The following is a 26,050-nucleotide window of genomic DNA, read 5'->3' on the forward strand; positions in this document are numbered from 1 at the left end:
TTTTTCCCTTGACCTAATTTCATTTGTTTTGTGTGATGCTGATGTTAGATTCTGACTCCTCTCATACTACGTGGTAAAGAAAGGATGGGATGGGACAATGGTGGTAATAGTAGCCTGACTATCTCTGGAAAGTTAGCTGGTGGAACTCCTATCAAAGTAAATTAGAAAGGAGTTGGTGTGAAATGAAGGTTCAAGGATTTATACTTTGTAATAAAGTGTAATGGAGTTCAGTAATGACAAAGTACATTGGAAAGTTGACTTGGGGGCCTTACATCCCATGGAGCAGTTATCTCACATTTAAATTCTAATTCATCTGTTACATGGCAGCCAGAGTGCCAGTACTTTAATAATTTAACAAGCAGATGTTAAGCATCTCTTCTGTACAAGACACTGAGCTATAATTTAATCCATGTTAACTTGTGAATCTTTGCAGCAATCCTGACTCACTTTACTTACCAGGAGACTTGAAGCTCCTTCTAAATACCAAATAATAATCATGGTTACAAACCTTGCCACATTCCTAGAACTTCCATGAATTCATGGTCATTTATCTTCAGGCTCACTCTCAATCTGAGATATGGGCCTTCTAAATAATAAACTAACATTAGCTACCAGAGAGTCATTCAAAATATTTATCCATTCATTCATTCCTTTATTCTTTCAACAGCTAGTGAATACCTAAACATTCTTACATAACTTAGAATATTTTGTGAATCTGTCTTCATTAAGGTTTGGAGAGAGCAATAGCCAGATACTACAGACCAATTACATCGACTACTTGGACGAGCTTGCCTTGGAGATAGGTGTAAAGCCAGACCTCGTCTCCCTGTTGCTAAAGGATCTTAAACTGGCTGTGAAACTCTGCTTTGGGCCCTGCAACTCCTATCAATATCGCCTGGTTGGACCTGGGCAATGGAAAGGAGCCAGGAATGCCATCTTCACCCAAAAACAAAGGATACTGAAGCCTTTAAAGACACGAGCTCTAAAAACTTCATCTAATCTCCCAGCTTTCTTTCTGTTGAAAATCCTGGGGCTTCTTGCTGTTGTGGTGGCCTTTTTTTTCCAACTTCAGTGGTTCTAATCTGTCCACACAATGCTTTTAGCTTTATCATCAGTCAGTACTTCTTAAAGAAAAAAGGTAAAAGGAAAAATATTGAATATAAATTCTAAATTTTATAGCTGAGAGGAACAGTGGGAGAGGCAGATGTGGAGAGTTAGCAGAATTAGGTCTATTTATAAAACTGAAATAGTGTCAGGAAATATCTATTCCATTCTACCCTTCCCTCAAGTTCATCAGATTCTCCAAAATGCACAGTAAAATAATACTAGCTAAATGGTTCAGCCAAGCCCTAATTGAGGTGAGTTGTGTGGGAAAATTATAAAATTACAGAGAATGAAAAGCAGGCCCCATGGTTTAAATTATTGGGAAATTTAAATCGTGGGTAAATATTTGAACTCCTGCGTGTTATTCTTGAGAGTCTTCTTATCTGGACTGTATTTGGTAACAAAGTTCTCAGATATTAGGTCATGCTTTGTGGGAAATAATTCAAAATACTAAAGAAAAAAATGAGAAGATAGACTTAGAAGACGATGGCTATGTTCAGATATACTCTCAGGGCCTCATATTGAAAGCTGAGGGAGTAGCCACATTTCTTTTATTTGTTTTATATATTGACTGAAACATAGCTATAAAAATAAAAATAAACATGCCATAATAGATATAGATATAGATATTTAGTTGGTACTTATGATAGACCAGACAACATGCATATTACATGTATTATTTCATTTAATCCTCATGACAATTCTGTGAGATGGGTATGGCTGTTATCCCCATCTTATAGGTGATGAAACTGACACTCAGAGCAGTTGGGTAACATACCCAGGACCAGACAGCTGATTTTGTGATGGGGCTGGAATTGGAACCCAGGTTTGCTTGACTCAAGAACTGAAGATCATAACCTTGTCCATAATATACTTATTAACAAAAACCTCCATTATTTATAAAGACTTATTAATAGCTTATTTTATTCGTAATCACATATATGTTACTTTTGGAGGAACTTTACATAGAAAACAAAACTCTTCTTGCAAATAAGATCTGATAGGTTTTATTGATAAGATTTAGGTTATATAACAGCAAGATCTAAAATTTGCCAGAATTTACAGTAAAAAACACCTATAACCTATATAGGAGCTCCTGCTGTGGCACAGTCACTGCAGAGGTACAGATTTGATCCCTGGTCCAGTGCAGTGGGTTAAAGGATCAAGTGTTGCTGCAGCTGTGGTGTACGTTGCAGCTATTGCTCAGATTCAGTCCCTGGCCAGGAGAACTTCTATATGCCATGGGTGTGCCATAAAAAAAATGAAAATTAAAAAAACACACCTATGTAATAACATTTAACATAATCATTGACATTGCCATAAAAACAAGCATCAAGGAAGAAAAGAATATCTCCCAAGGAAATGAAAATTATTATAATGACTGGGCCTTGTATTTAGCTCTAACCCTAAGGCAAAAAGCAAAACAATATGTAATATTTGTCATCTGATAAAAGAAAGCAAGCCAACTTGTTAGGAGAGATAAACATTTGCTTAGAATTGAGGTCTTAAAATGTCACAAGCTATTCAATGTCAACAGACATTGAGCAACATAGTAGACCAACATCTGGTTATAAAACATTTACTACAGCTGTTGTTTGCACAAGTTGTGCTTTAAGAGATAAACTAAGCTATAAACCCAGAATAAGACCTCCAAAGAGAAGTAAAAAGCTCAGAGATTCAAGATATAGAAAAATTTCTCCTCTTCTTCTCCAAAGCCTTTGTGGACATTACTCTTCACTTTGGCCTGCATTTCTCCTTCAAGTGCCTAGAGTAATGTGATGGCACAGTGGAAACTCTTTAAAGACCGTTGAAATGGCACCAGCATTTAAATGCAAAGGGTTTTTTTTTTATTATGCTTATTAGCAGATTCCTTTGAAAAAAATTGCAGATGGCATACATACTTAGTTCTTGATTAAAAATTGATTACTTTGCTAAGTATTAAAGATTATTTGTAAGCCATTATATTAATAATAATAATAGAATTTTCAAGGCTTTATAGCAAGAGTAGGCAAACTACCATCTGTAGGTCCAAAAGAGCTGACTGCCAGAGTTCCCACTGTGGCTCAGCAGTAATAAACCTGACTAGTAGCCATGAGGATGTGGGTTCAATCCCTGGCCTCACTCAGTGGGTTAAGGATCTAGCATCGCCATGAGCTGCAGCAGAGGTTGCAGATGTGGCTCGGATCCTGTGGCTGTGCCATAGGCCACCGGCTGACATTCTGATTCAACCCCTAGCCCGGGAACTTCCATATGCCACCCATGCAGCTCTTAAAAGCAGGACCAAATAAACAAACAAACAAAAACAGCCTACTACCTATTTCTGTAAATAAAGTTTTACTGGAACACAGCCATTCATATTCATTTATTATCTGAAGCTACTTTAAAGCTGCAGTATTAGAAATGAGTATTTGCAATAGAAACAATACGGCTCACAAAGCCTAAGGTATTTACTATCTGACCCTTTAGAAAGTTTGCTGATCCCTGCTTTGTCACTTGCCTCACTCATCATTACCACTATTCAGTGAAATAACGATGGTTGTTATCCTGTTTCTATAGCGGAGGAAATTGAAAATCAATTATCGGGTTGATGCTGAATCAATAGGGGGAAAAGAGCTCCAGTAGGATTAAATTCTTATTAAATTTATATATCCTTGAAAATTTTAGAAAGAAGATGATCCCTTGAAATCTTTCCAAGTATACTGCTATCTTTTTAAAAACGTCAAGAGTTCAAGGCCAGAGCCTGAGATTGACTAAGAAAGACTCACTCAAGACCTCTATACATCCCGAAACATGAAACTATCCTAAATAAACCATCTAGTATCCTATGACCCACAGAGATATTTCCTGCAACAGAAAGCTCAGAGAGTTCATAAAAGTTCAGATTCCTGAATGAGATGTAATAATAATTCAGACCTGCTGAATCAGAATCTCTGCTGAAATCTACAGTCTTGATAAGTTCCCTGGAGGAGTCTCGTGCACATTATACTTAGGAACAATTTGTTTGAGCCCTCTCCAAAAAATACTGTTTTCAGAGATTAGTCTTTGACTCTTTCTGCTCCTCCGGGCCAAATTCCTCCTTAGGTTCAGCCTTGGCATTTCTTGCTGTACAATGTTTGTTCTTCTTGTCTAAAGGGTGTTAGCTAGTTACCATCTTCTTGCAAAATCTCTCCCTGTGATGGTTCCCCTTTATTAATCTTTTATTTTAACTATTCTTCTCTAGATGATAGCTCCTTGATTTTCCATCCCCAAAGCCAAATGTGTCACATTTGCTCTTTGCAGAAAAATAAAGATATTTTATAAATTAAACTCTTGGGCCATAATATGTACAAAAATTTTAAGTGATAAAGATTTTTTTTTTTATCCTTTTAAAGCCACACACACAACATATGGAAGTTCCTAGGCAAGGGGTAGAATCAGAGCTGTAGCCCCTGGCCTACACCACAACTCATGGCAATACCAGATCCTTAACCCACTGAGCAAGGACAGGGATCAAATCTGCAGATTTTAGGGTAAGGCTTGGTTCCTTACTGCTGAGCTGCAAGGGGAACTCCCTCAAGTGATAAAGATTTTTAAAAGTCTAATTGATACAGAATCCAGCATTTACATTATAATGAGGATGACAAAGGAAGCGTCTTCCTTATAACTGGTCTTTTACCCTGGAAGATGTTGTTACTGATCTGTAATGCTCAGTGCAGACTTTTGGTTATTTCCCAGGAGGGGGAATGTGTTTACACAGGACATGCCTCACTTTCTTTTCCAGTCTGCCTTACAACCAGATTATGGATCCATGATACAAAAAAAAAAAAAAAAGATTCCTGAGATTAGATTCTACTTAATTCAAGTCAAGGATACCAGGATGAGATTAAACATGCAATGGTTTTGTTAAGGAACATGACTGCATGAAGAAAAGGGGGAGAATGCAGGAAAAAGGCTGGAAGCCATCGGACAGCAGTGCTAGTCTGATCCTGGGTGAAAGAGAGAGGAATAAGGGGGGAAAGAAACATTCTAGACTATTGTGGAGTCTAAAAATGATTCAGCAGCGCCACTGGGGAGTCTTCGAGCCATCAGAGAAGGTTTGACTCTCCTGTGAAGGATCTGCTTCAATCTCTCTGCCATTTCATCACTGACTGAAGGCAGCTCAAGGGAAAAGCGGATCTCAGAACAAGCAAAGCAAAGAACCTCAACTAACCAATGCTCTTGGTTAATTACACTCCTATAGTTAAAGATCCAGGAGGCACATTCTCATGGTTACCATAGGTGCATTACATCATTTTTTAAAATTCTTTAATTAATTGAACCATAATTTTTAAATTACTTTGTGTAGTTAGTAATCCATTGTTTCCATAGCCAACTCTAAGACATAAGTGTGCCTTCCTCTTGCCCCAAAACTTCTACTCTCTAGTCCCAGACTTGGAGGTATTTGTGAGAGCACCAACAAAGAGGAGCTGCAGAGTCCTTTTCCTGCTGACACTTCACTCCTTTTCTCAGAAATCTTCAGTGACTTCTCATCACCTCCTTTGTCATTACTGGCTGTAACCAACCTTCCCAGCCTTACTGCCACTGTGATGCCCTCACACCAGCTCTCCAACCAAACCACTGCCTCACTGTTCAAAAAGACTGCTGCCCTTGGGTTTACTTCATGCTATCTACTATTGTCTCCCCAGATTCCAGTAAAGAACCCATCCCTCCTGCCAGCCCAGGGTAAATGCTATTCCCCACCAAGCTTTCCTCAGCCCCTCCAGCCAAAATGCATCTCTTCCATCTCCATATTCCCAAACCAGTTTGCTTTAATCCTGCAATAGTGTTTACACTCTTGCATTCTGTTAGGTTACTCAGTGGTCCCTAGAGAAGTTACCTCAGCTTTTTGGGAGCAAGTTTTCTCATCAGTGCATAAAAGAGGGTGTCAAATGATCACTAATGCCCATCAAATATAATAGTCTATGACTCTATCATAATCCCTTAACTGTCAATTTCTTAAGAAAGATTAAATTGAATGTCTTTTGTATCATGTTCGCTGGCACTAATTTCAAATGTGACAGTTTTGTGCCTAGGAGTCACCAAATAAATTCCCAGAAAATATAGAAATTAGGATAAGTTGGTACTCTTCAGAATGAAGCAATAATAGGAATTATTCTTTGGACCCAAAGGGTCACTCCAAGTCACTGAGTCATTTTAAGGATGGAAAGGACTACAGAGAATCTCTCAGATAAGAAAACAGAGGTTCAAAGAAGTCAGGTCAGAGTTCAGGGACACATGGTCAGTCATGTCTCACGAATACCAGCTGGTATTTCTTCCACTGTCCGTTCAAACTGCAGTAAGGACTGACTGCTTTACCCTTGTGGATGAGAAATATATATCTAAAACTTATTTACCCCTACATGTCCATCTATAAAAGCTACATATTCTGGAATAGAAATTTTAATTATAACTATTAAAAAGAGCTGTATCATTAAATATTCCTATACTGTGAGCAGCTGGCCAGTAGGAAGTAACTGATTCTATAAAAGTATCAATTTATCTTAATGTTGCACTACTTCAAAGTGTAGAAACCTAAGGAAAATGGATAAAATATAAAAAGCCATCATTTAGTGTTCATTCATTATGTTCTAGATGTTATAAAGTATTCAATTTTCTTTCTTTTTTTCTTTTTCTTTTTCTTTTTTTGTCTTTTTAGGGCTATACCCATGGCATATGGAAGTTCCCAGGCTAGGGGTCAAATCGAAGCTGTAGCAGCCAGTGTACGCCACAGCCATAGCAACAGGGATCCAAGCCACATCTTCAATCTACACTGCAGCTCACAGCAACACCAGATCCTTAACACACTGAGCAAGGCCAGGGATCGAACCCACATCCTCATGCTTACCAGTCGGGTTCATTACCACTGACCTACAACAGGAAATCAAATTTTGTCATATTTAACCCTCACAACCCATTTTGTACATCAGGAAATTGAGACAGAATGGCAAAATGGGTTTTCCAAGTTATGTGGCTTGTAAGTAAGCCCATCTGGGCTTTACTGCCAGAACTGACTCTGCAACCTGTGCTAAACAATGGTGTGCTGAATGATGAATCAATTAAAAAGTATTTATCATCAGTTCATTTTCCAGTGTCTATCTTATATCCAAGGTAAAAAATCAACTTTGTTTCCTCCACACATAACAAGAATGGATCTGATCCCCAGAACTAAAAAGTTAATGAACCACAAACTGTCAAATAAGGTTCAAAAACGGTTTTAATATATTTGTGTCCAATATAATAATATAAAAGTATATGAATATTGACATTAATAACTATATTATTTAAGGTATTATTGTATCTAAATAAGAATGGAGATATGTTTTGCTTAAAAAATATATCCTCATAAGTGCTTAGAAGAAGAGAGACAGACCTGAGTTTTGGACAGAATCAGGTTCTTCAGGAGAAAATAGAGAAATGGTCAAGTTATTTAAAAAAGGATGGAAGAAAAGAAAATAAGAACAAAAAGGAAGAATAGAGCCATCAGATAGCAGAATGCTAGGTAGGATGCAATGCAGTTTCTCCTTGTGACTCCTTAAATATTCAGTAAAGTTATTAAACACAAAAAAGATTGAGTGGAGGTGGACTTTTTGTGGAACAGAGAGGAGTCAAGCTTTGCACTTAAATTGGTTTGGGACAGTCAAGGCTAATGCAGACCTCTAGAAGATCATGCTATGTCTGGGAATACCTAGATAGCAAGGAAAACCTAGATGAGAAAGATTCAAACTCTTAAGACTTGGATAATTGATTTCTGTAGCATTTACAGAGCACTTCAACAGTCAGGATCGCACCTAATCTTCACCACAAATTTGCGTGTTAGGCAAAACAAGGATGATTATCTTTCTCTGCAGAGAAGAATATTACAGAACCCTGTCTTCTTGCCAGTGTTCTTCCTGCTTCACCCCACTATGCTCTTCTAAGTATGTCACCAGGTAAGCATTTCCCATTAATCACAAACTCCTTAGACAGTTACAGAATAGCACCTTTAAGTGATATGACAGATTCTAACACTGTTGCACTTTCCCACAAAATTTTCGTCAAGATACAAAGACATTTTTATAGATGCAAACTATTGCATTTGGAGTGGATAAGCAATGAAATCATGCTGTATAGCACAGGTAAATATATCTAGTCACTTGTGATGGACGTGATGGAGGATAATGTGAGAAAAAGAATGTGTGTATATATATGTATGACTGGGTCATTTTGCTGTACAGCAGAAATAAACAGAATATTGTTAGTCAACTCTAATAGAAAAAATAAATAACTTAATTAAAAAAGATACAAAGACATTTAAGGGAACTTAAAAGAAAGGGGCTGCTATTTGCCCTGGTCATTAGATGGTAGAGGTACAAATTCACCACTGTTGACAGAGAAAAGACCTATTTGAATCAAAATAATTGGCCTTAAGTAGACATGGTATTATTTCCACCTCTTCTTTCAGTGCTACTTTTCTACAGCTGTGTTCTCACAAAAAGAAAGAGAACAAACTTAATGAGAAAGGGACTTAGGAAAGCAAACCCACTTAAGAACAAATATATTTTAAAAACGACCAAAAACCAAAAACCTCTACTGAGAATGGCATAGGGAGCTCCTTAATGCTTTTTGTGTGATGGAGTAAAGGGTAGGGAGTTGTGGTTGTTTTAAAATTTTTTAGAGGGAGAAAGAAAAAAAGTGCACTGGCTAGGTCCAATTTACAACTGAGAATAAAACTTAGTAAATGCTATGCTCTTTTTAAGATTCTATGGCTCTGGAGTTCCCTTGTGGCCTAGCAGTTAAGGATCTGGCATTGTCACTGCAGTGGTATGAGTTCAATCCCTGGCCCAGGAACTTATGCATGCTGTGGGCACAGTCAAAAAAAATCTCTATGGCTCTAAATATGAATCAGAGCAAAGGAAGAAAGGAAGGGAGGCAAGACTTCAGAAGGTGTCTTAGAGGAAGTTCTTATTGTGGCTCAGTGGTAACGAACCCAACTAGTGTCCATGAGGATGTAGGTTCAATCCCTGGCCTTGCTCAGTGGGTTAAGGATCCAGCATTGTGTGAGCTGTGGTACAGATTGCAGACACAGCTTGGATCCCTCATTGCTGTGGCTGTGGCATAGGCTGGCAACTGCAGCTTTGATTTGACCCCTAGGCTGGGAACTTCCATATAACACAGGTGTGGCCCTAAAAAGAAAAAAAAAAAAAAGAAGAAGAAGGAGGAAGAAGATTACTTAGAAATACTAGAAGGAGCCAAGAAACATTCCTCTAGTGCATCAATCAATACAAGCTAGATAAGATACACTAACAAGGAATCCCCAAATCTCAAAACCTTGAAATAGAACAAAGATCATTTCTCTTTCATGTTATGTAGCTATTGAGGGGCAGGCTCTGCTCATCAGAGTTACTCAGGCATCCAGGCTAATGGAACAGCCATGTTGAACGTTGCTGGTCGCCACACTGAAGGAAAAAAATAGTGCTCTGGGATCTCAAACTGGCAATTAAATTCTCTAAGCCAAGAAAGGATACATGTTATTTTGGCTTACAGTAAATTGACCAGAATTAGTCACATGTCCCCAGCCAACCACTAAGGTACCAAGAAGTTCAATCCTACCATGGGCCCAAAAGGCAGAAAGTCCAAATTGCTCCCTAAAGAGTATTATCATCTATCAATTTTTCTTCTCAGAGGATAGGTCCACTTCAAAAAGGAACCTAATAGCTTTTCTCTTTTCAGGGCCTCAAGTACAACTAACTGACAGTAAACCCTAAAAATAGCGGAAAGTGGGAGTTCCCGTCGTGGCGCAGTGGTTAACGAATTCGACTAGGAACCATGAGGTTACGGGTTCAGTCCCTGCCCTTGCACAGTGGGTTAACGATCCGGCGTTGCCGTGAGCTGTGGTGTAGGTTGCAGATGCGGCTCGGATCCCGCGTTGCTGTGGCTCTGGTGTAGGCCGGTGGCTACAGCTCCGATTCAACCCCTAGCCTGGGAATCTCCATATGCCGCGGGAGAGGCCCAAGAAATAGCAACAACAACAACAAAAAGACAAAAAAGACAAAAAATTTAAAAAAATAAAAAAATTAAAAAAAAAAATAGCGGAAAGTGAAGGTGCTACTGAAGTTCAGCCTTCTTATTTTTAATTACCACAAGTTTCTTGCTAATTGTGGAAAATGATATCATTTGTCATAATAAATGATCACATTTATGCTCAACCAACACTATAAAGTTTTTTGTTTCCACTTATGTTAATAGGATACCTGATAAGGCCCTGGGACCCCCTTAGCATGCACCAAGGGTGCATGTACATATCATGGTAAGTGCCTAAGAACTGGGGTTTGGAACACTAACTGTGGCCCTGGTTCTCAAGGTATCCATGACTTAATGTCAAACATATTTTGATTTTTAAAAACACACTTGGGGAGTTCCTGCTATGGCACAGTGGGTTAAGGATCCAGCATTTCCACAGCTGTGGTGTAGGTCAAAAACAAACAAACAAACAAACAAAAACATGTGAATTAATAGCAGTCTTGAAGGCTTACGTTCTGGGTAAAAATTAAGCTTTGAAATCATCCAAATATTATCAACTTCATAGCTGCAGGAAGGCAGCTGAGCTCAACAGAGACCACAATGCTCTCTCTGTGCCAAGTCTTTAATGAACCGGAAATAAGGCAAAGGGTGAGCCTAATGAGCAAGGAACAGACCCAGGGATACAGAAGGCTGTCTGGATGCAGGGCCAGAGGTTATGTTAATACTATATCAAAAATCAAGAAAAGCCCACGCTGAGGCCGTCTTGGAAGGAGGGAACTGCTCCGTGCCTCCCAGGTACGTCTACCTTATCGGTTGGTGTGGCCCTGATGGTGAGGCAGGCTCTGGATTCCTAGAACGCTGAAGGGAATTTAATAAGATTTTGTTCATGTGTCTGGCATAGAAGATGAATTCTTCCTCCTCCACCATGAATGAAGAACCCGATGCTCTCTCAGTGGTTAACCAGCTCTAGGATTTGGCAGCAAATCCATTAAATCGAAGAGCCATTGTCCAGGATCAGGTATGTCTGCCTGGCCTTATTTTATTTAAGGACCATCCCAACCCCCCTGTTGTTCACTCAGCTTTGCTTGCTCTTTGATACTTGGCAGAGTGCTGTGCTAACAGAGAAAAGATGAAAGGAGAGCTGGGTATGATGTTAAGCTTGCAAAATGTTATGCAGAAGATCAAAACTCCAGGAGAAACAAAACTGCTGGCCTCTGAAATCTATGACATTCTTCAATCTTCTAATATGGCAGATGGTGATAGCTTCAATGAAATGAATTCACATTGAAGGAAAGCTCAGTTTTTTCTGGGAATTACAAACAAACATGCCAAAACAGTGGTTTTGCATATAGATGGTCTTGATGATACGTCTCGGAGAAATCTATGTGAAGAGGCTTTGTTAAAAATTAAAGGTGTTATTAGCTTTACTTTTCAAATGGCCATTCAGAGATATGTGGTGAGAATCTGTTCAGATCTGACAGCTGTGGCTTTGGCATCAGCAATAGCATCAACCAAGGTTATGAAGGCTCAGCAAGTTGTGAAAAGTAAAAGTGGAGAAGAGAGGCTGGTCCCATTCCAAGACACACCTGTGGAAGTAGAACAGAATACAGAGCTGCCTGACTACCTGCCTGAGGACGAGAGTCCCACAAAGGAGCAGGACAAAGCAGTGTCCCAGGTGGGCTCCCACCCAGAGGGTGGGGCCAGCTGGCTGAGCACAGCTGCAAATTTTTATCCAGATGGTTTAACTGGTGACTTCACTTTGGGGCTCAAGGACTGTGTGAACAAACAAGGGGCCAGTTTTCCATTGTTGTGGTGAACTGTCAAGGGAAATTTGAAATAAGTTATCATGAAAAGTTTCTGGATTACATGATTGAGTATGCTGCATCTTACATTTTATTGGACATTTTACCCCACTAAGTGGTAAAAAGGACAGAGGCTACAGGGGGAGTTACTTTGTTTATGAAGGTGTTTTGGTTTTGTTTTCCTTTGTTTAACTGCTTCACTTTAAAAAAAAATGGGTTCACCATTATACCAAATATATATATATATTTGGTATAATATATATATATATATATGCAGCTTTACATTTTGTTTTACATGAAGCATGTGATTAGGAAAACTCATTTTCTTAAGCCTCAGGGCCTATCTGAAGAGAAGTTCCTTTTTTTTTTAAGCTCAAGTTGTGCATGAATTACTGAACTTTTTCTCTGCTTTTTTTTGTAAAACATACTTTGGTACTCTTCACTGAAAGTTGTAAACATTTATCATTAATCCCTTTTTGTGCCTTTTTTTAATTTTGCCAACCATGTTTCTAGAAACATTACTAATGACAAAAAAAAAATCAAGAAAAAAAAATTTTGCCCTTCCAGAACCTTCCTCCTGCTTCTTCAGGCTTACACAATCTTTCCTGGAGTTTACTCTCTGTGCTGGTGGGAATCATTTCAATATTACAGAACGACACGTTCTCTCTTCTGGTAATGGCATCATCACCGCTATTTCTATCATCACCACAGCTATTTGCAGAGTGTTTACTATGTACAAGACTCTCTATGTGCATCATCTCATTTAATCCCCACCACAACTATCTGAGGCAAGAATTATTATGCTTATCTTTGAGGAAATTTAAGCTTTAAAAAGTTATGTAATTTCTTCAAGATTACTCAGAAAGTAACTTGTGAAAACATTACTTAAACCCAGGATTTGTGACTCCAAAGTCATGTTTCTCCCATAGGTTTGTCATATTTCCAAGTGCCTGGCTAGTCATCTACACTTAAGAAGGCTTTAAAAATTGAACTTAATCATGTGGGTGATATATGATTTTAAAATAATAATAATAATGATTTTCTATAAATGGGAAGTGGATCGAATCACTTAAAAGTGAATCTCTGGTGTACAAGATGTTGTCATAATCACCTTATTTTATTTATTCCCTCCCTTTTAAAGAATGAAATCTATAAACAATGAAGATGCTGCTGTGACTCGATGATTTCTATTTTGCAGGGAAAAGAATAATTTAAAGTGCATATCACCAGTCAGTGTTTCTTTTAGCATTTCGCTGTTGCAAGTATTCAAGTTAAAGTATAAACAATGGTTAACCTTAGATTCCAAATTCGGCATAACAGGTATGATGAATGCAGAGCCTGGTGTACTGGGGACTCCTAGGCCAGCACAGGCTCAGGATCATCCATCCATAAGATTTCTGCAGGCTCAAGTCCTCACTGTGGCCAAGTCTTGGCAGCAGGAACTTCTAGTACATAAACAACAAGATAAAATCTCTGGTTCCCTTGGATTAGGGAGGTGGGGCCCAGATTTTTCCTGTTTTGTTACTGAGCTTCAGGACAGAATCACCTCACCAGAATGCCACTCCCTCAGTCTGTGGAAGAGCTATAAAGCCACTCCTGCCTCAAAGTACAAAGAGAGTGGTAAGTAAATGCTTGAGTGCTTGGGGACAGTAAAGTCAGATATTATCAAGTCTTCTGTGTACACTGGTAAGTACTTTGCTGGGTAGATTACTAAGTGGTTAATTAGAAGATAAAACTTGGATTCCTAATGCAAAGGAAAATCAGTATTTTTTTCTCAAGTGTTTCCATTAATAGCTTCTAACATGGTGCCGAACAATGCTTTGGGGGTTTGTCTACCAGATATTGGCATTGGGCACATGCTGGGAAAGAGAGGACAACCCCCTCTCTTTTCGAATCTAATTTATGTTGGCATGTTGTCCTTGGTTCCCGTTGCTAAAAGTGCTCCATTCTGTGCATTATGACAAAATGTTTTGATTTGCATACTATTGTCAGATCTTTTTTCTGGTCCCACTTCCAGCTGAATTCATAAGATTATAAATTGTAAGGGTTTTGAAAATCTCTTGTAGATATCCAGTTGAATGCCATCTGATTTACAAATGGAGAAACTAGTCTACCCTTCGTTATTTCTTAGTTTCTCTTCCAGCCTAGGGAACATCTTTAGCCTTGTAACAGGTATGATGAATGCAGAGCCTGGCAGAATTTTTCTTACTTCGTGGTTGTGTTTAGGAATAGGCTTATATTGGTGGGGAACTGCTGGAGGATAGAAATCCCAGAGAATGGCCTTGCTCTAATCCAAATTTCTTACCGGCTGGTACTCATTTGTTCCTAAGGGCTAAGTGGGCACCTTCACTCACCCTCAATTGCCATTCAACTACTCTCTCTGCTTATTCTTGAAATGCACAGCCCATTAAGAATATCATATCATTGTACAGCCTGTGCCAGGATCTGTGTGCTGAGGTGTGTGTGTGTGTGTGTGTGTGTGTGTGTGTGTGTATCTCTGTGTGAGAAAGACAGAGACAAAGAGAAAGACACAAAGAACACAGGACAGAGAGACAGAGAGAAAGAGAAAAGGGAAGAGAGAGAGGAATGGGTAATATACAAAGAAAAGACTAGATGCAATTCCAATGCACTAGTGAAGATGGCTTCCTAGGAAATACATAGGTGAGTCACACTATAAGCAGTTAAGAAATTAATCAATTGATATACTGCTAGACTCAGATAAAGATAATTTGCATTTTCCTAACACTGGTGGATAAGGTCTCCATCTTATTTACCAATTAAAAATCAATTAAAAATATATCCAGAAGGAAAGACTATAATCTAGAGTTTCCTAAACTTCGTACATTCAAGGACTTCTTTATTTTGTAATTCTCACAGAGTCCCCAGACTATAGTTTTTCATATTAAGTAGTCAGGCCCAATAACTTATATATTTCTATTCTTTGTATGTGCACTTTTATTCTTTTATCAAACAACTTTGTAGCTGTTTGAAAAAATAATATACAAATTGAAAGAAAAGTGGTATTTTTATTTCATTATTAAATAATCACAGTTATTTAATATTGAGGATTATGTGCCTGCTGGGCACTGCACTTCTCAACCCTTGGAATCCGATCAAACATCTTCTCTTCATTTCCTATTCTACCTTGACCAAGTTTCGTGCACTACTTGCTTTTTAACATTGCAATTGCCAAAAACCAAGCTTTGCAAAGGTGTAACGTCATCGATAGAACACAACCCTATCTGGTATTAAAATTATGAACTACCTCCAGCTAGCAATTTTGTTCAGTGTTAAACAGACACGGAGTATTACTGTGCTTTCCTGAAGTTTTTAAAGTAACTCTGTGCTTCTGAACACAATTTTGGGAACAACAGCCCTAGCTTCATGTTCAGACCCTTTATGTCATTCTAATAAACCAAAATGTGCACTCAATCTGACTTCAGTACATTATATATTTACATCTTACTCTTTGAAGTAGAGGCAGGAATATAAAATGCCTAGGAGGGTTTCCCATTGTGGCTCAGCAGTAATGAATCTGACTAATATCCATGAGGACACAGGTTCAATCCCTGGCCTTGCTCAGTTGGTTAAGGGCCCAGAGTTGCCATTACCTGTGGTGTAGGTCACAGATGCAGCTCTGATCCTGCACTGCTGTGGCTAAGGTGTAGGCCAGCAGCTACAGCTCCTGGGAACTTCCAAATGCCATGGATGCGACCCTTAAAGAGACAATTAATTAATTAGTTAATTAATTAATATGCCTAGGAAAAGAATTATAGTTCATAATCCTATAGTTTAAAATTGGTAACTTTGATGTAAGCGACAGTGATTTCCCAACTCATTTAGCAATTCTGTGTTGCTTAAGTTATTTGTTTGATTTTTTTTATACATTCAGTTTCATCCAGTGACACTTTGCCAATGTAGTCTTTTTTTTTTTTACTTTTATTTCTTATTTCTTTCATATTTAGTCAGCTTTGAGGAGACTATCTTCATTAAAATAATAGTAATGATAATTGCTTTTCAAACCTCCAACAAAGGAGTAGCCACATTTTTAGTGAATAGTCACATAAGGAGCAATAGAATTTTTAATATTAGTTTTGCATTAGCATAGGAAATAGTACTCTAATAACCAGTGTCATTAGTGTACTTTTCACCCTAATTAAATTTCCTGCTATGTTATCAATCACTCTGTCTAAAAGTATAGTAGTCACTGACTGGAAATGATTTTTAGCTAAAATAAATAAAAAAGCAAATGACACTTTTTCTAAAAAGCATTTATTAATTTTCAATCACTTGGGTATAATTATCAATACTTGAATGAGTGGTCAGAAGCATTCCTTTTTATCATCATGTGAAGGCAGCATCTACCCTGAGTGCTTATATGCTCATGTATTCTCCTGTTTGTGTTTGTGACACATCAAGCAGGTTTGAAACAAAAACTTAAAGAAAGAAAGAGAAAATCCTTAAGGATGAGTTTGGAGCCTATTTTTTTCTTTTTTTCTTTCCCTTCCTCTCACTATCATTCCTATATTTCCCTACTCATTTCCTTCACTTGCTAGAAGACAACCTTTAGATATCTATTTCTAGTTGACCCTATGACTCTGATTCCAAATAAATAAACCCAAAATTGTCAAGGCAGATAGCCACAAAAATATCAGATTAAAAACTCTGCTGAAGATATGAAAATAACATAGCAACATCTTTTCGGAGATGAGAATGTCCCAGGTGCTGTGCTAAATGATTTTTATGCATTAGTTGATTCATTCTTACAACAGGTTCTACTTCTAGCTTTATTTCAGAGAGCAGGAAACTGAGATACAGAAACAAATCTCTTGTGTAATGTCCTACTGCTAGCAGTTAGCCAACACTGGACTACAAACTCAGGTCTCTAACTGGTAACTTTCCTACTGTCCTTTGAAAAGCCCCAGGGATGTTAATTGTTCAGAGAAGGCCGGCTGCATCTGGCCCACACTGAGACACTGGTGACCTGGGTAGGGGATTTTGACTTATTGTACATTGGATAGAAAGTCATTTTGAGGAAATAATCTCTGACCCAGGATATTAGCTCCCAGGAGATATTTGCTCCATTCTTGTTTTAATTAAAAAGATATAAGGTGATAAATTAATTCATTTTACCCATCAGGAAATCAACCCATTGCCAAATATTTATGCAGCTACTAGTACAGACCAAGCGTACAACTAGAAGCTGTGAGAAAATAAGAAAGAAGTCAAAGGAAATGGCCTATTTTAGGGAAACATATAGCCTTATCCAGAAAGACTAACATGTGATCCAATGAATCAATAGTGTAATGCAGTGCCTTTGTGTGAGGAACACGCTCTTTCCTGCAGCATCCAGAGAAAAGCAAGCTCTGGGAGTTCCCTTCATGGCTTGATGGTTAACTAACCCGACTAGGATCCATGAGGATGCAGGTTTGATCCCTGGCCTCACTCAGTGGGTTAAGGATCTGGTGTTGCCATGAGCTGTGGTGCAGGTTGCAGACACAGCTTGGATCCCAAGTTGCTGTGGATGTGGTGTAGGCCAGCGGCTGTAGCTCCAACTAGACCCCTAGCCTGGGAACTTCCAATATCCCAAAAGTGCAGCCCTAAAAAAAGCAAAAAAAAAAAAAAAAAGAGAGAGAGAGAGAAGCAAGCCCTTTGTGAAGTCAGGCAGTCATGATGCTTCTCAGAACCATCTCTGACCCTTACTCTCACTGCTCCCTTTCTTAGCAGTACACCTCCTTTGTTCCTCTGACCACTGGAGTTCTTTTCATCCTTTAAAACCTGGAGTAAATAGTATTCCTCTGTGTTACCTTCCTACCACCCTAAAGTCAGAATTAGCACCTCTTTCTTCATGCACTTATGGCAGTGTATACATGAGACATATCAAGTTAGAACTTGACACAGAATTTTGTATTTATTTTCAAATCCCACTTCTCCTATCATAAGGAAGGCATCATGCCTTATTCATCTTTTACTTTCAGTATCTTGCCCAGGGCTTAGCAACATAGAAGCCCCTCATTGAGTGTTTGAAGGTTAAATTAATCAGAGAATTAATCTTAGAATCTGGCTTGATAGGACCCTATCAAGCATTTGATTCCATCCTCTATATAACCTATTAATTTCCTACTTATGATATCTCCAAAAAAATCATCATACTGACTCTGCCTGAACAAAATAAATATCAGAGCTGGAAAAGCTGGAAAGTGTTTATATTGACTTAAAATTTACCTCAGCATACCATCTTCAATTCCACGATTAGCTGTAATTCTAATCTTTCTGCTCATGATGATTCTTTAACTGTTTAAAGGTAAATATTTACAGAACTGCATCAGGCCTTTGGAGTAAGAGTCCATAATTATCCTCTTTGGAAAAGTGAGCCCAAGGCAATTCCGTCTGAATCGAGAGCTTGACATCCCCCAGAGGGTATCTACTAGCTTTTCCCTAGTAAATCAGATCCAGTTGCCACAGGGAAGCAATAAGCTCTATAACATTTTACATGACACCTGAAAAAAATGGGTCTTTTCATCTCCTTTCAGAAATATTTATGGATTTTGAGCATCACCTACATTATGTTCCAAGTGCAGCCCTAGACACTGGGGCCACAGCAGGGAACAAAGCAGTTGAACTATTTCTCTGTTTCCCAATCCTGAAAAACAAAGAATGTATATTCATTTTCATGGACAGAGCTAACTATAAAACAATAAAAAGCAAATGTTCAGGAAAACAATGTCTTTGGGGTGCTTCTTGCATCCATTCTGTACTTTAAAAATTTACTAACTGGAGGAAAGAAAATTGTGACCTAAAAAATATTTGGGAACAGCACTTAAAATTACAAGATGTGGTGTTAAATATGTGTGTATTGACTAAAATGCTGTAGAAATTAAAAGAACAGAGGCTCTTTGGAGTTCCCACTGTGGTGCAGTGGGTTAAGGATCTGGTGTTGTCTCTGCAGCAGCTCGGGTTGCTGTGGAGGCTTGGGTTTGATCCCCAGCCCGGCACAGTGGGTTAAGGATCCAGCCTTGCCACAGCTGTGGTGCAGGTCACAGTTGCAGCTCAGATTCAATCCCTGATCTGGGAACTTCCATATGCCTCAGGTGCAGCAAAACAAAACAAAACAAAACAAAAAACAGAGGCTCATTGATGGGAAGCTAATTTGGGGAAATGTTTTTATGGTTGCAATGGCTTCTATTTATTGAGAATTTTCTATGTGCCAGGAGCATTTCCAAGCCAACTGTCAGGTGTTAACTCATTTGATTCTTACAAAACACTGCAAGGAGGAGTTCCCCATTGTGGCTTAGCTGGTTAAGTACCGGACTAGTATCCATGAGGATGCAAGTTTGATTCCTGGCCTCACTCAGTAGGTTAAGAATCTGCGGTGCTGCAAGCTGTGGTACAGGTCATATATGAGGCTCAGATCTGGTGTTGCTGTGGCTGTGGTATAGGCTGGCAGCTGTAGCTCCGATTTGACCCCTCGCCTTGGAACTTACATATGCCACAGGTGCGGCCCTAAAAATTAATAATAATACTAATAATACAGGGAAACCACTACTATTTTCTCCATTTTTTTATTATGCACAGAAGGGTTAAATAATTTGCCTAAGATCACAGAGCAGTAACTGGAAGAACTGAGCTTTAACCTAGGCAATCTGGTGCAGAGCTTGGTTGTTCAACCAACACACTACATTGCTTCTCAGCTTTCATACAAGTTCTTGCTAACTCATGGCCTGGGGCCAGACAATCCTTCACCTGTGCCAATGGTGACCGTTCCTTGCTCCCTGGAGGTGAATCAGTATCCAATGGGGAGAGGATGGATGATTTTCCACGCACCCTCTTCCACTGGTGACCACCCACTGCAGCAGATAGGAAGAGGATGGGCAGCACAGCCAGGGCCCTGGAAGTATGCCAGGGACTGGGACTCACCCAAGGCAGTGCTATAGGGGCACTTGTGGTGGACAGAGTGGTTTGGCTCCTCATCCCAACGCCACTCCATCAGCTGCTGTGCAGCCTTGTGCCACATTATCACACCAATCTGAGCATTAGTTTCATATGTTTATTAAGATTCATGTTTGACAAGGTGACCCTTTCCTGGTCTTCTTCTGGTCTATTCCACTCTAGAGTTAGTGGAGGAAGGCTGGCGGCAATTGCACAGTCCAGCACTAAAACCCTCCACTAAAGGATCTGGTTTCGGCCACTCTGCCAAAAGCTACACTCTTGACAGCAACTGTACTATCATTTAACGCTAGCTCCAAGTGAGAGGGTGGTAACATACCAAGCACAGGGTTAAACCAGCTTCCTGAACATTTCTCTTCTCCCACTCACAACATCAGAAACCAGTAGAGAATGTTTAAATAGAGCAAATCCCTTAATCTATCAAATTTGTTTTTCTGGTTTGCTGGAGCAGCCAAGGATTGGGTGGGGCTTTCACTTAAGAATAAAAGGTTCTGCTTCATTTTCCCCATACAGAAGAACATGGCCAAGCGAGTTGCAATTGTGGGAGCTGGGGTCAGTGGCCTGGCCTCCATCAAGTGCTGCCTGGAGGAAGGGCTGGAGCCCACCTGCTTTGAGAGGAGCGATGACCTTGGGGGGCTGTGGAGATTCACTGTAAGTAGGGCTTCAATAACTTTTTCGTATGTCTGGAAAAGTTTGTTGTTGGAAAATGGCTTGATCAGCACAAGTAGATATTAAATTTCTTCCACAAGGGATGGCACCTATAGGGAGAGGCTAGGAACATCTGCTGAATGGGGGAGGGGGAAAGGGTGTGTCCAGAAAGAACCTAAAAGATAAATTAAAAAAAAAGAATCAGGCTGCAGCCTGAATTTGGGCATGAAGTGCATCAGCTGCCTTGCAAACATCATCCAGAGCGAAGAGGAAGAAAGATGCCTGCAAAGGGTGGAATGGAGTGGCTGGGACAGGCAGGAGAGGCCAGGACAAGGGGGATAGGAGCAGAATCATGGAGCCTGAAGCAAGCAAGAGACTGCAGCGTTGGGGGTAAAGTTATAAACACAGCACAGGAATTTCAGCCTCTGCCTGCAAAACGAAGCTGCTTCTTTTACCAGCCTTGCCATATTGTAAGTAAAGTGACATAGGACTCAGTGTAGAATGAATTCTATACTAAGGGTCTTTCTGCCCAGACAATTCCAACCCATGTAAAGAACAATGAGAAGGAAAGAAGTGAGTTTGGGACAATCAAAAAGAAAGAAAGTGAGTTTAGAGCTGAGTGTTGCCTGAGGGGAAAAAAAAGAAAAAAAAAAGTAGTATTCTCAAATTTCAGCTACATTCTGGATTGAAGAGGGGAAAGAGGTGCCGAAGGAGGAGAGGCAATTATAAAGCTCATTCTTGACTGGCCTGGAGCCCAGGGGAACCACAGGGGCCCTGCTGGAGGTCAGTGAAACCCTATGAGCTCCACAGCCAGGGAGTTGTTGGCATCAGATCCCTCCAAGCCTCCTATTTTCCCTCTTTCTCTGGAGAGCAAGAACATTTCCCATGAGCTTTACATGTGCTAAAGAGAAAGATGCCAGGAAGAGTGAAAAGGAGCAAGGTGTCAGATATCCCAGTCTCATTGGAACAAGCACAATGTAATTATTTTCTAACTCAGCAAACAAAGTTCCAGAGAGGCCAAGGTTGCTAATTTAGTCATAGTTCTCCCAGTATAGACCACTTGACTCACATAAAGAAGAACTGTATATCTTGATGTGTCCAACTGGAGACAGGATTAAGATGGCAGAATAGAAGGACTAGAAATTGCCTTCTCTCATAAAAAAATAAACAAATAAATAAAACCAAATGCTGAACAACCTTCAACCAAATGGACTGGAAACTTTCAAAAAGATATCCTACTCCAGAAGACAAAGAGGAGGCCACATCAAGAGGTAGGAGGGGCGATTAGGTGATATAAGCAACCCCATACCTTCAGGGTGGGAGGGCCACAGACTAGAAAGTAACTGTATCACAGAGACTCACCTACCAGGAGTGAGAGTTCTGAGCCCCACGTCAAGTCTCCATGCCTGGGGATCTGGCATTGGGAGAGAGCCCCCAAAGCATCTGGCATTGAAGGCCAGTGGGGTTGTGCACAGGAGCTCCATGGGACTGGGGGAAATGGAGACCCCATTCTTGAAAGGTGTAAACAGGCTTTCATATGCACTGAGTCCCAGGGCAAAGCAGAGACTTCATAGGAATCTGGGTCAGGCCTGACTGCAGTTCTTGGAGGATCTCTGTGGCTCTTGTGGGGAAAGAACATTGGAGACAAATCTCTCAGGAATATTCATCAGCATGTATTCCTCTAGAGGTGGCCATTTTTGGAAAATCTGGCCCCACCTATCAGTAAATAGGCTGCCTAAAGACCCCCCAAGGCACACAGCTACCTCTGATCTCACCCAGAGGCAAAGCCCCCCCACCAGAGGGATAGGAATCAGCCCCACCTACCAATGGGCAGGCACCAGTTCCTCCCATCTGGAAGCCTACAGAAAGCCCCAGTACCAACTTCAGCCACAAGGGGGGCAGACATCAGAAGTAAGAGAAGCTACAACTCTATTGTCTGCAAAAAGGACACCACACCAAAAACTTATAAAAATGAAAAGGCAGATAACTATAACTCAGATTAGGGAACAAGAAAAAAACCCAGAAAAACAACTAAGTGATCTGGAGACTATTGGCCTCCAGGAAAAAAGACTTTAGACTATGATGCTGAAGATGTTGCCAGACATTAGAAATAAACTGGAGGCAAAGACTGATAATTTACAGCAAACACTGAACAAAGAAATACAAGATTTAAAACTTAAGCAAGCAGAGATGCAAAATTGAAATGTGTCCAACCACCAAATGTGACCACTGATGCACAGAGACCTCCCAAGGGGCCTAGAGAAAACAGAAGATCTATTCCCATGCATTCCAAAAGGACAGCAGAAACCCTACATGTATGCTGTAACTCTAGCCTCTATTTCTATGTCTATGTCCATTGACATCATTGCTAATCAAGCAGGATGCCCTTCACCTAATGAGCCTCAGAATCCTTCTTAACACAGTGCTCCAGAGAAGCACTACTAATCCATCAGAGTTGAGAGCAGGCTTGCAAGATAAAGCTGCCAGAGTAGAGGGACAATGAGCAGAGTTTTTTGTTAATGTGATCTCAGTCAAAACGAAAAGTGAGCCTAGAGACCTTTGGATACCAGACAAAAATGCTCCTTCTATAAATCACAGATACCTAGTTATTAACATAAAAAATTATTGACCTCAGAATCGAGAGAAATGAGGATGTACTTGGGCTGTGGGATGGAAATCCTGTGAAATCAGATTGTTATGATCATTATACAACTACAGATGTGATAAATTCATTTGAGTAATAAAAAAAAAAAGGATTTGAGAGAAACGAGTTTTAGATCTAGCTGTGCCCCACTGGCAGTGTAATCGGCAGGTCAAACATCTATGCACAAAGTGCTATGAGGGACACAAAAATGAGAAACACTCATCCTGCCTGAGGGCACTATCAGGCTGATGGAAAAAGGGCAGGATTTTGCAAGTCAGAGACAGTTCTATGAGTGTTTAAATGAGGCCAGAATCATATCCTCTTGAGGGAAGACAAGGAAGGCTTCATGGAGGAGATGGTATGTGATGGACTGACTCTGAAGAATTTCAACAGGCAAATGAGATTGAGTGGGAGATACCAGGGAGGAAACCATAAAGACAAAGCAGGCTCAGAAAGTAAAAATAGCTTATGGTGTATGTGGTACGTGTAAGAGAAATCATGGAAGGGAAGGACAGGGGCTGAGTATTTGGGCAAGGGATTCATATTCAATTTAGAAAGCAATGGATAATGAGCTGAACTAAAATGTTTTTCTGTTGTTATTATTGTTGTATTTGTTTTGTTTGCATGATAGGAAGACCCATTTATGTTTATAGGTAAAGAGAAAATAACTGGATGATTAGGAAATGACTAAATGCATAAGCCCAAACTTAGACAAGATCCTAGCAGAAAAAGGAAGGAGTGGAATTGCAGGCCCAAGTGGAAGCTTTTACCTTAGAAAGGTGGATAAGGCACATCTTCTTCAGAGATAGGAGGGGAAGGAAAAGTGAGCACAAAGGACAAATAGTGAGGCGAGGGGAAGAAGATGCAGGAGCACACACGCCAGAAGTCTCAGTTCTTTCAGGAAAATGTGGCATCTGTGGAGGATGAAGGACTGTGTACAGAGAATGGGTGTAGAGAATTAAGCAAAAAAGAGAAGGACACTGTGAGAGCTGTGATAGGATATCAAAAGGATGAGAAATAAGATGACCCAACAGTAGCCAAAGTAAAATAGTACCCAATTAACAAGTCATTTCAGCCCACTTCACAGAACATGAAGTCAGCTTTAAAAATAGATAAAAACCAAATTACTAAGGTCCCGGGAAACAGGAAAAAAAAAAAAAAAAACCCACCTCACTCAGCAATCCTCCCATTTTTTTTCATTTTTGCCCCCAGCATGTGGAAGTTCGCAGGTCAGTGATCAAACCTGTGCCAAAGCAGCAACCCAGGCCATTGCAATGACACCAGAACCTTAATGCACCGTGCTGCAAGAGAACTCCACACAGTTGCTTCTTAAAGGCACCTCTGTACTTCCTTGAGATTCCTCTATAGTTCTCAAAATCTCTAACTGACCTTAAAGGGGACTTGCAGCTCTAACATGCTTTGATTCTTCTAGGTGTTTCTAGAGACACACTCCATTCCCCTTCTACCCCAACAGACACATACACACATAATACACACACACACACACAAACACAACATATACCATCAAAGACTGTTGGAAATATCTTTGCAGTCAAAGCAGGTGGCCCATTTAAAACTGCAAAATTAGCAAGTCTGCTAAGGCAAGGGCTGTGCTTTCAGAGAGTGTACAAGGCAAATCTTTAGTGCTTGTTTTGGGTGGAAGCGGTCATAATGTAAAAACAGGGAAACTGCAGAAACCCAATAAAATATACATGAAGAAGTTTTCCATTTACAAATAGAGATATGACCCCAAAATTACAGAGATTATAAACTACTGCACTTAATTCATTACTCATATGGGTACAACTCTGTTCTGGACCACAGTCAAGCAAAGAGGAAGCAGGTCATGGTGCAATGGAAAAGAAAGTCCATCATTCATTGGGTGAGAGGGGGTGGCAACCTTTGAAAAAGAGGGTATACATTGGTAAAGAACCCACTTGTGACCACAAACTCAAGTATCAGTGGGAGGTAAGTGTGCCGCAACCAACTCCCCTCAGCTCTTGAGAGGGAAGGGAGGCTAAGAACAGTAATGCTGTATGTTAATTATCTCAACTGTAGAGGAATAATTGAAGACATAAAATGTGAGGAATTGTCCTGTCACTCATAACTAGTGTTACTCTTAGAGAACTTTAGTAACCTGGAGAAACAGGCTTCATGTAGAAACCACATTGACATCAGCTACAGGTAATTACACCACAGGTAATTCACATCCCTGTGACAATAACCCTCCCTGGAACAATGGCCTTCCTATGTGCATCAAGGTCTTTTCCTTTGTACATGTTTCCTTTTGCTTATCCAACATGTATTGAGCACCTACTACATACCTTATGTATCATATTTTTAGATCCAGTGAGGGCAATTATGAAGTGTGATACTTCACCCCATAAATCATTGAGGAATTGTTCTCTAGTTATTTCTTCTTTGGGTGTGTTAAGCCTGATTCCTATAAGTACTAAAGTGAATTATTAATTGGGTACCATTTTACTTCTTCTTTAAAGCCTTATTTCTAAAAGTTGAATAATATTGGTAGGTTTCCTTTTATTCATATATCCAACAAACATTTATTAAATTCATATTATCTTGGGGGTTCCTCAAATCTCCTCTGAGGTTTTCCATAGCTCTCCTGTGCAGTAGGTCTGAAAACAGATATACAGACTATGGACAGTCTGACCCTCCATAGGGAGAGGAGGTGACAAGGTAAAATGGGTTTTAACTGTTACAAGAAGAGAAAAAGAAAGAAATAATTGTTCCTGAGAACAAGAGGTGTGATTGTTGTGCCCTGAGAGAGTGTCTTCATGTGTCTACGCAGGAATGACTTTCATAATCATTTTATATCTGTTTTTCAAACTAGAAAGGAGAGAACTCTGACCTAACAAAGCTTTCTTCC

The 26,050-nt window shown here is 39.7% G+C and overlaps 2 protein-coding genes and 1 pseudogene across 8 annotated transcripts in view; all 3 read left to right on the top strand.

The window, feature by feature from the left end:
- FMO2 (flavin containing monooxygenase 2) overlaps window positions 1–9,929 on the top strand; it is a 45,593-nt gene extending 35,664 nt beyond the window's left edge. For 2 of the 5 annotated variants that reach the window (XM_021063190.1, XM_021063191.1), the window contains 2 exons: window positions 7,971–8,051; window positions 9,832–9,929. In XM_021063190.1, coding sequence (XP_020918849.1) covers window positions 7,971–8,051; window positions 9,832–9,853 — 103 coding nt within the window. In that variant the 3' untranslated portion in view covers window positions 9,854–9,929. Of the gene's footprint in view, window positions 1–729; window positions 4,915–7,970; window positions 8,267–9,831 lie in introns of those variants that run through there. The other 3 variants (XM_021063189.1, XM_003130104.4, XM_013989532.2) reach the window with 3 other exon arrangements.
- On the top strand, window positions 10,107–13,100 carry LOC106507839 (annotated as a pseudogene).
- FMO1 (flavin containing monooxygenase 1) overlaps window positions 13,278–26,050 on the top strand; it is a 34,130-nt gene continuing 21,357 nt past the window's right edge. Inside the window, exons 1-2 of one of the 3 annotated variants that reach the window (XM_005656645.3) lie at window positions 13,278–13,544; window positions 20,385–20,522. In XM_005656645.3, the coding sequence (XP_005656702.1) occupies window positions 20,391–20,522 (132 nt within the window). In that variant the 5' untranslated portion in view covers window positions 13,278–13,544; window positions 20,385–20,390. Of the gene's footprint in view, window positions 13,611–20,384; window positions 20,523–26,050 lie in introns of all 3 variants that reach the window. The other 2 variants (XR_002346938.1, NM_214064.1) reach the window with 2 other exon arrangements.

The sequence above is a fragment of the Sus scrofa genome, chromosome 9 (genome assembly GCF_000003025.6).
Source record: "Sus scrofa isolate TJ Tabasco breed Duroc chromosome 9, Sscrofa11.1, whole genome shotgun sequence".
In the NCBI taxonomy this organism is placed as follows: domain Eukaryota; kingdom Metazoa; phylum Chordata; class Mammalia; order Artiodactyla; family Suidae; genus Sus; species Sus scrofa.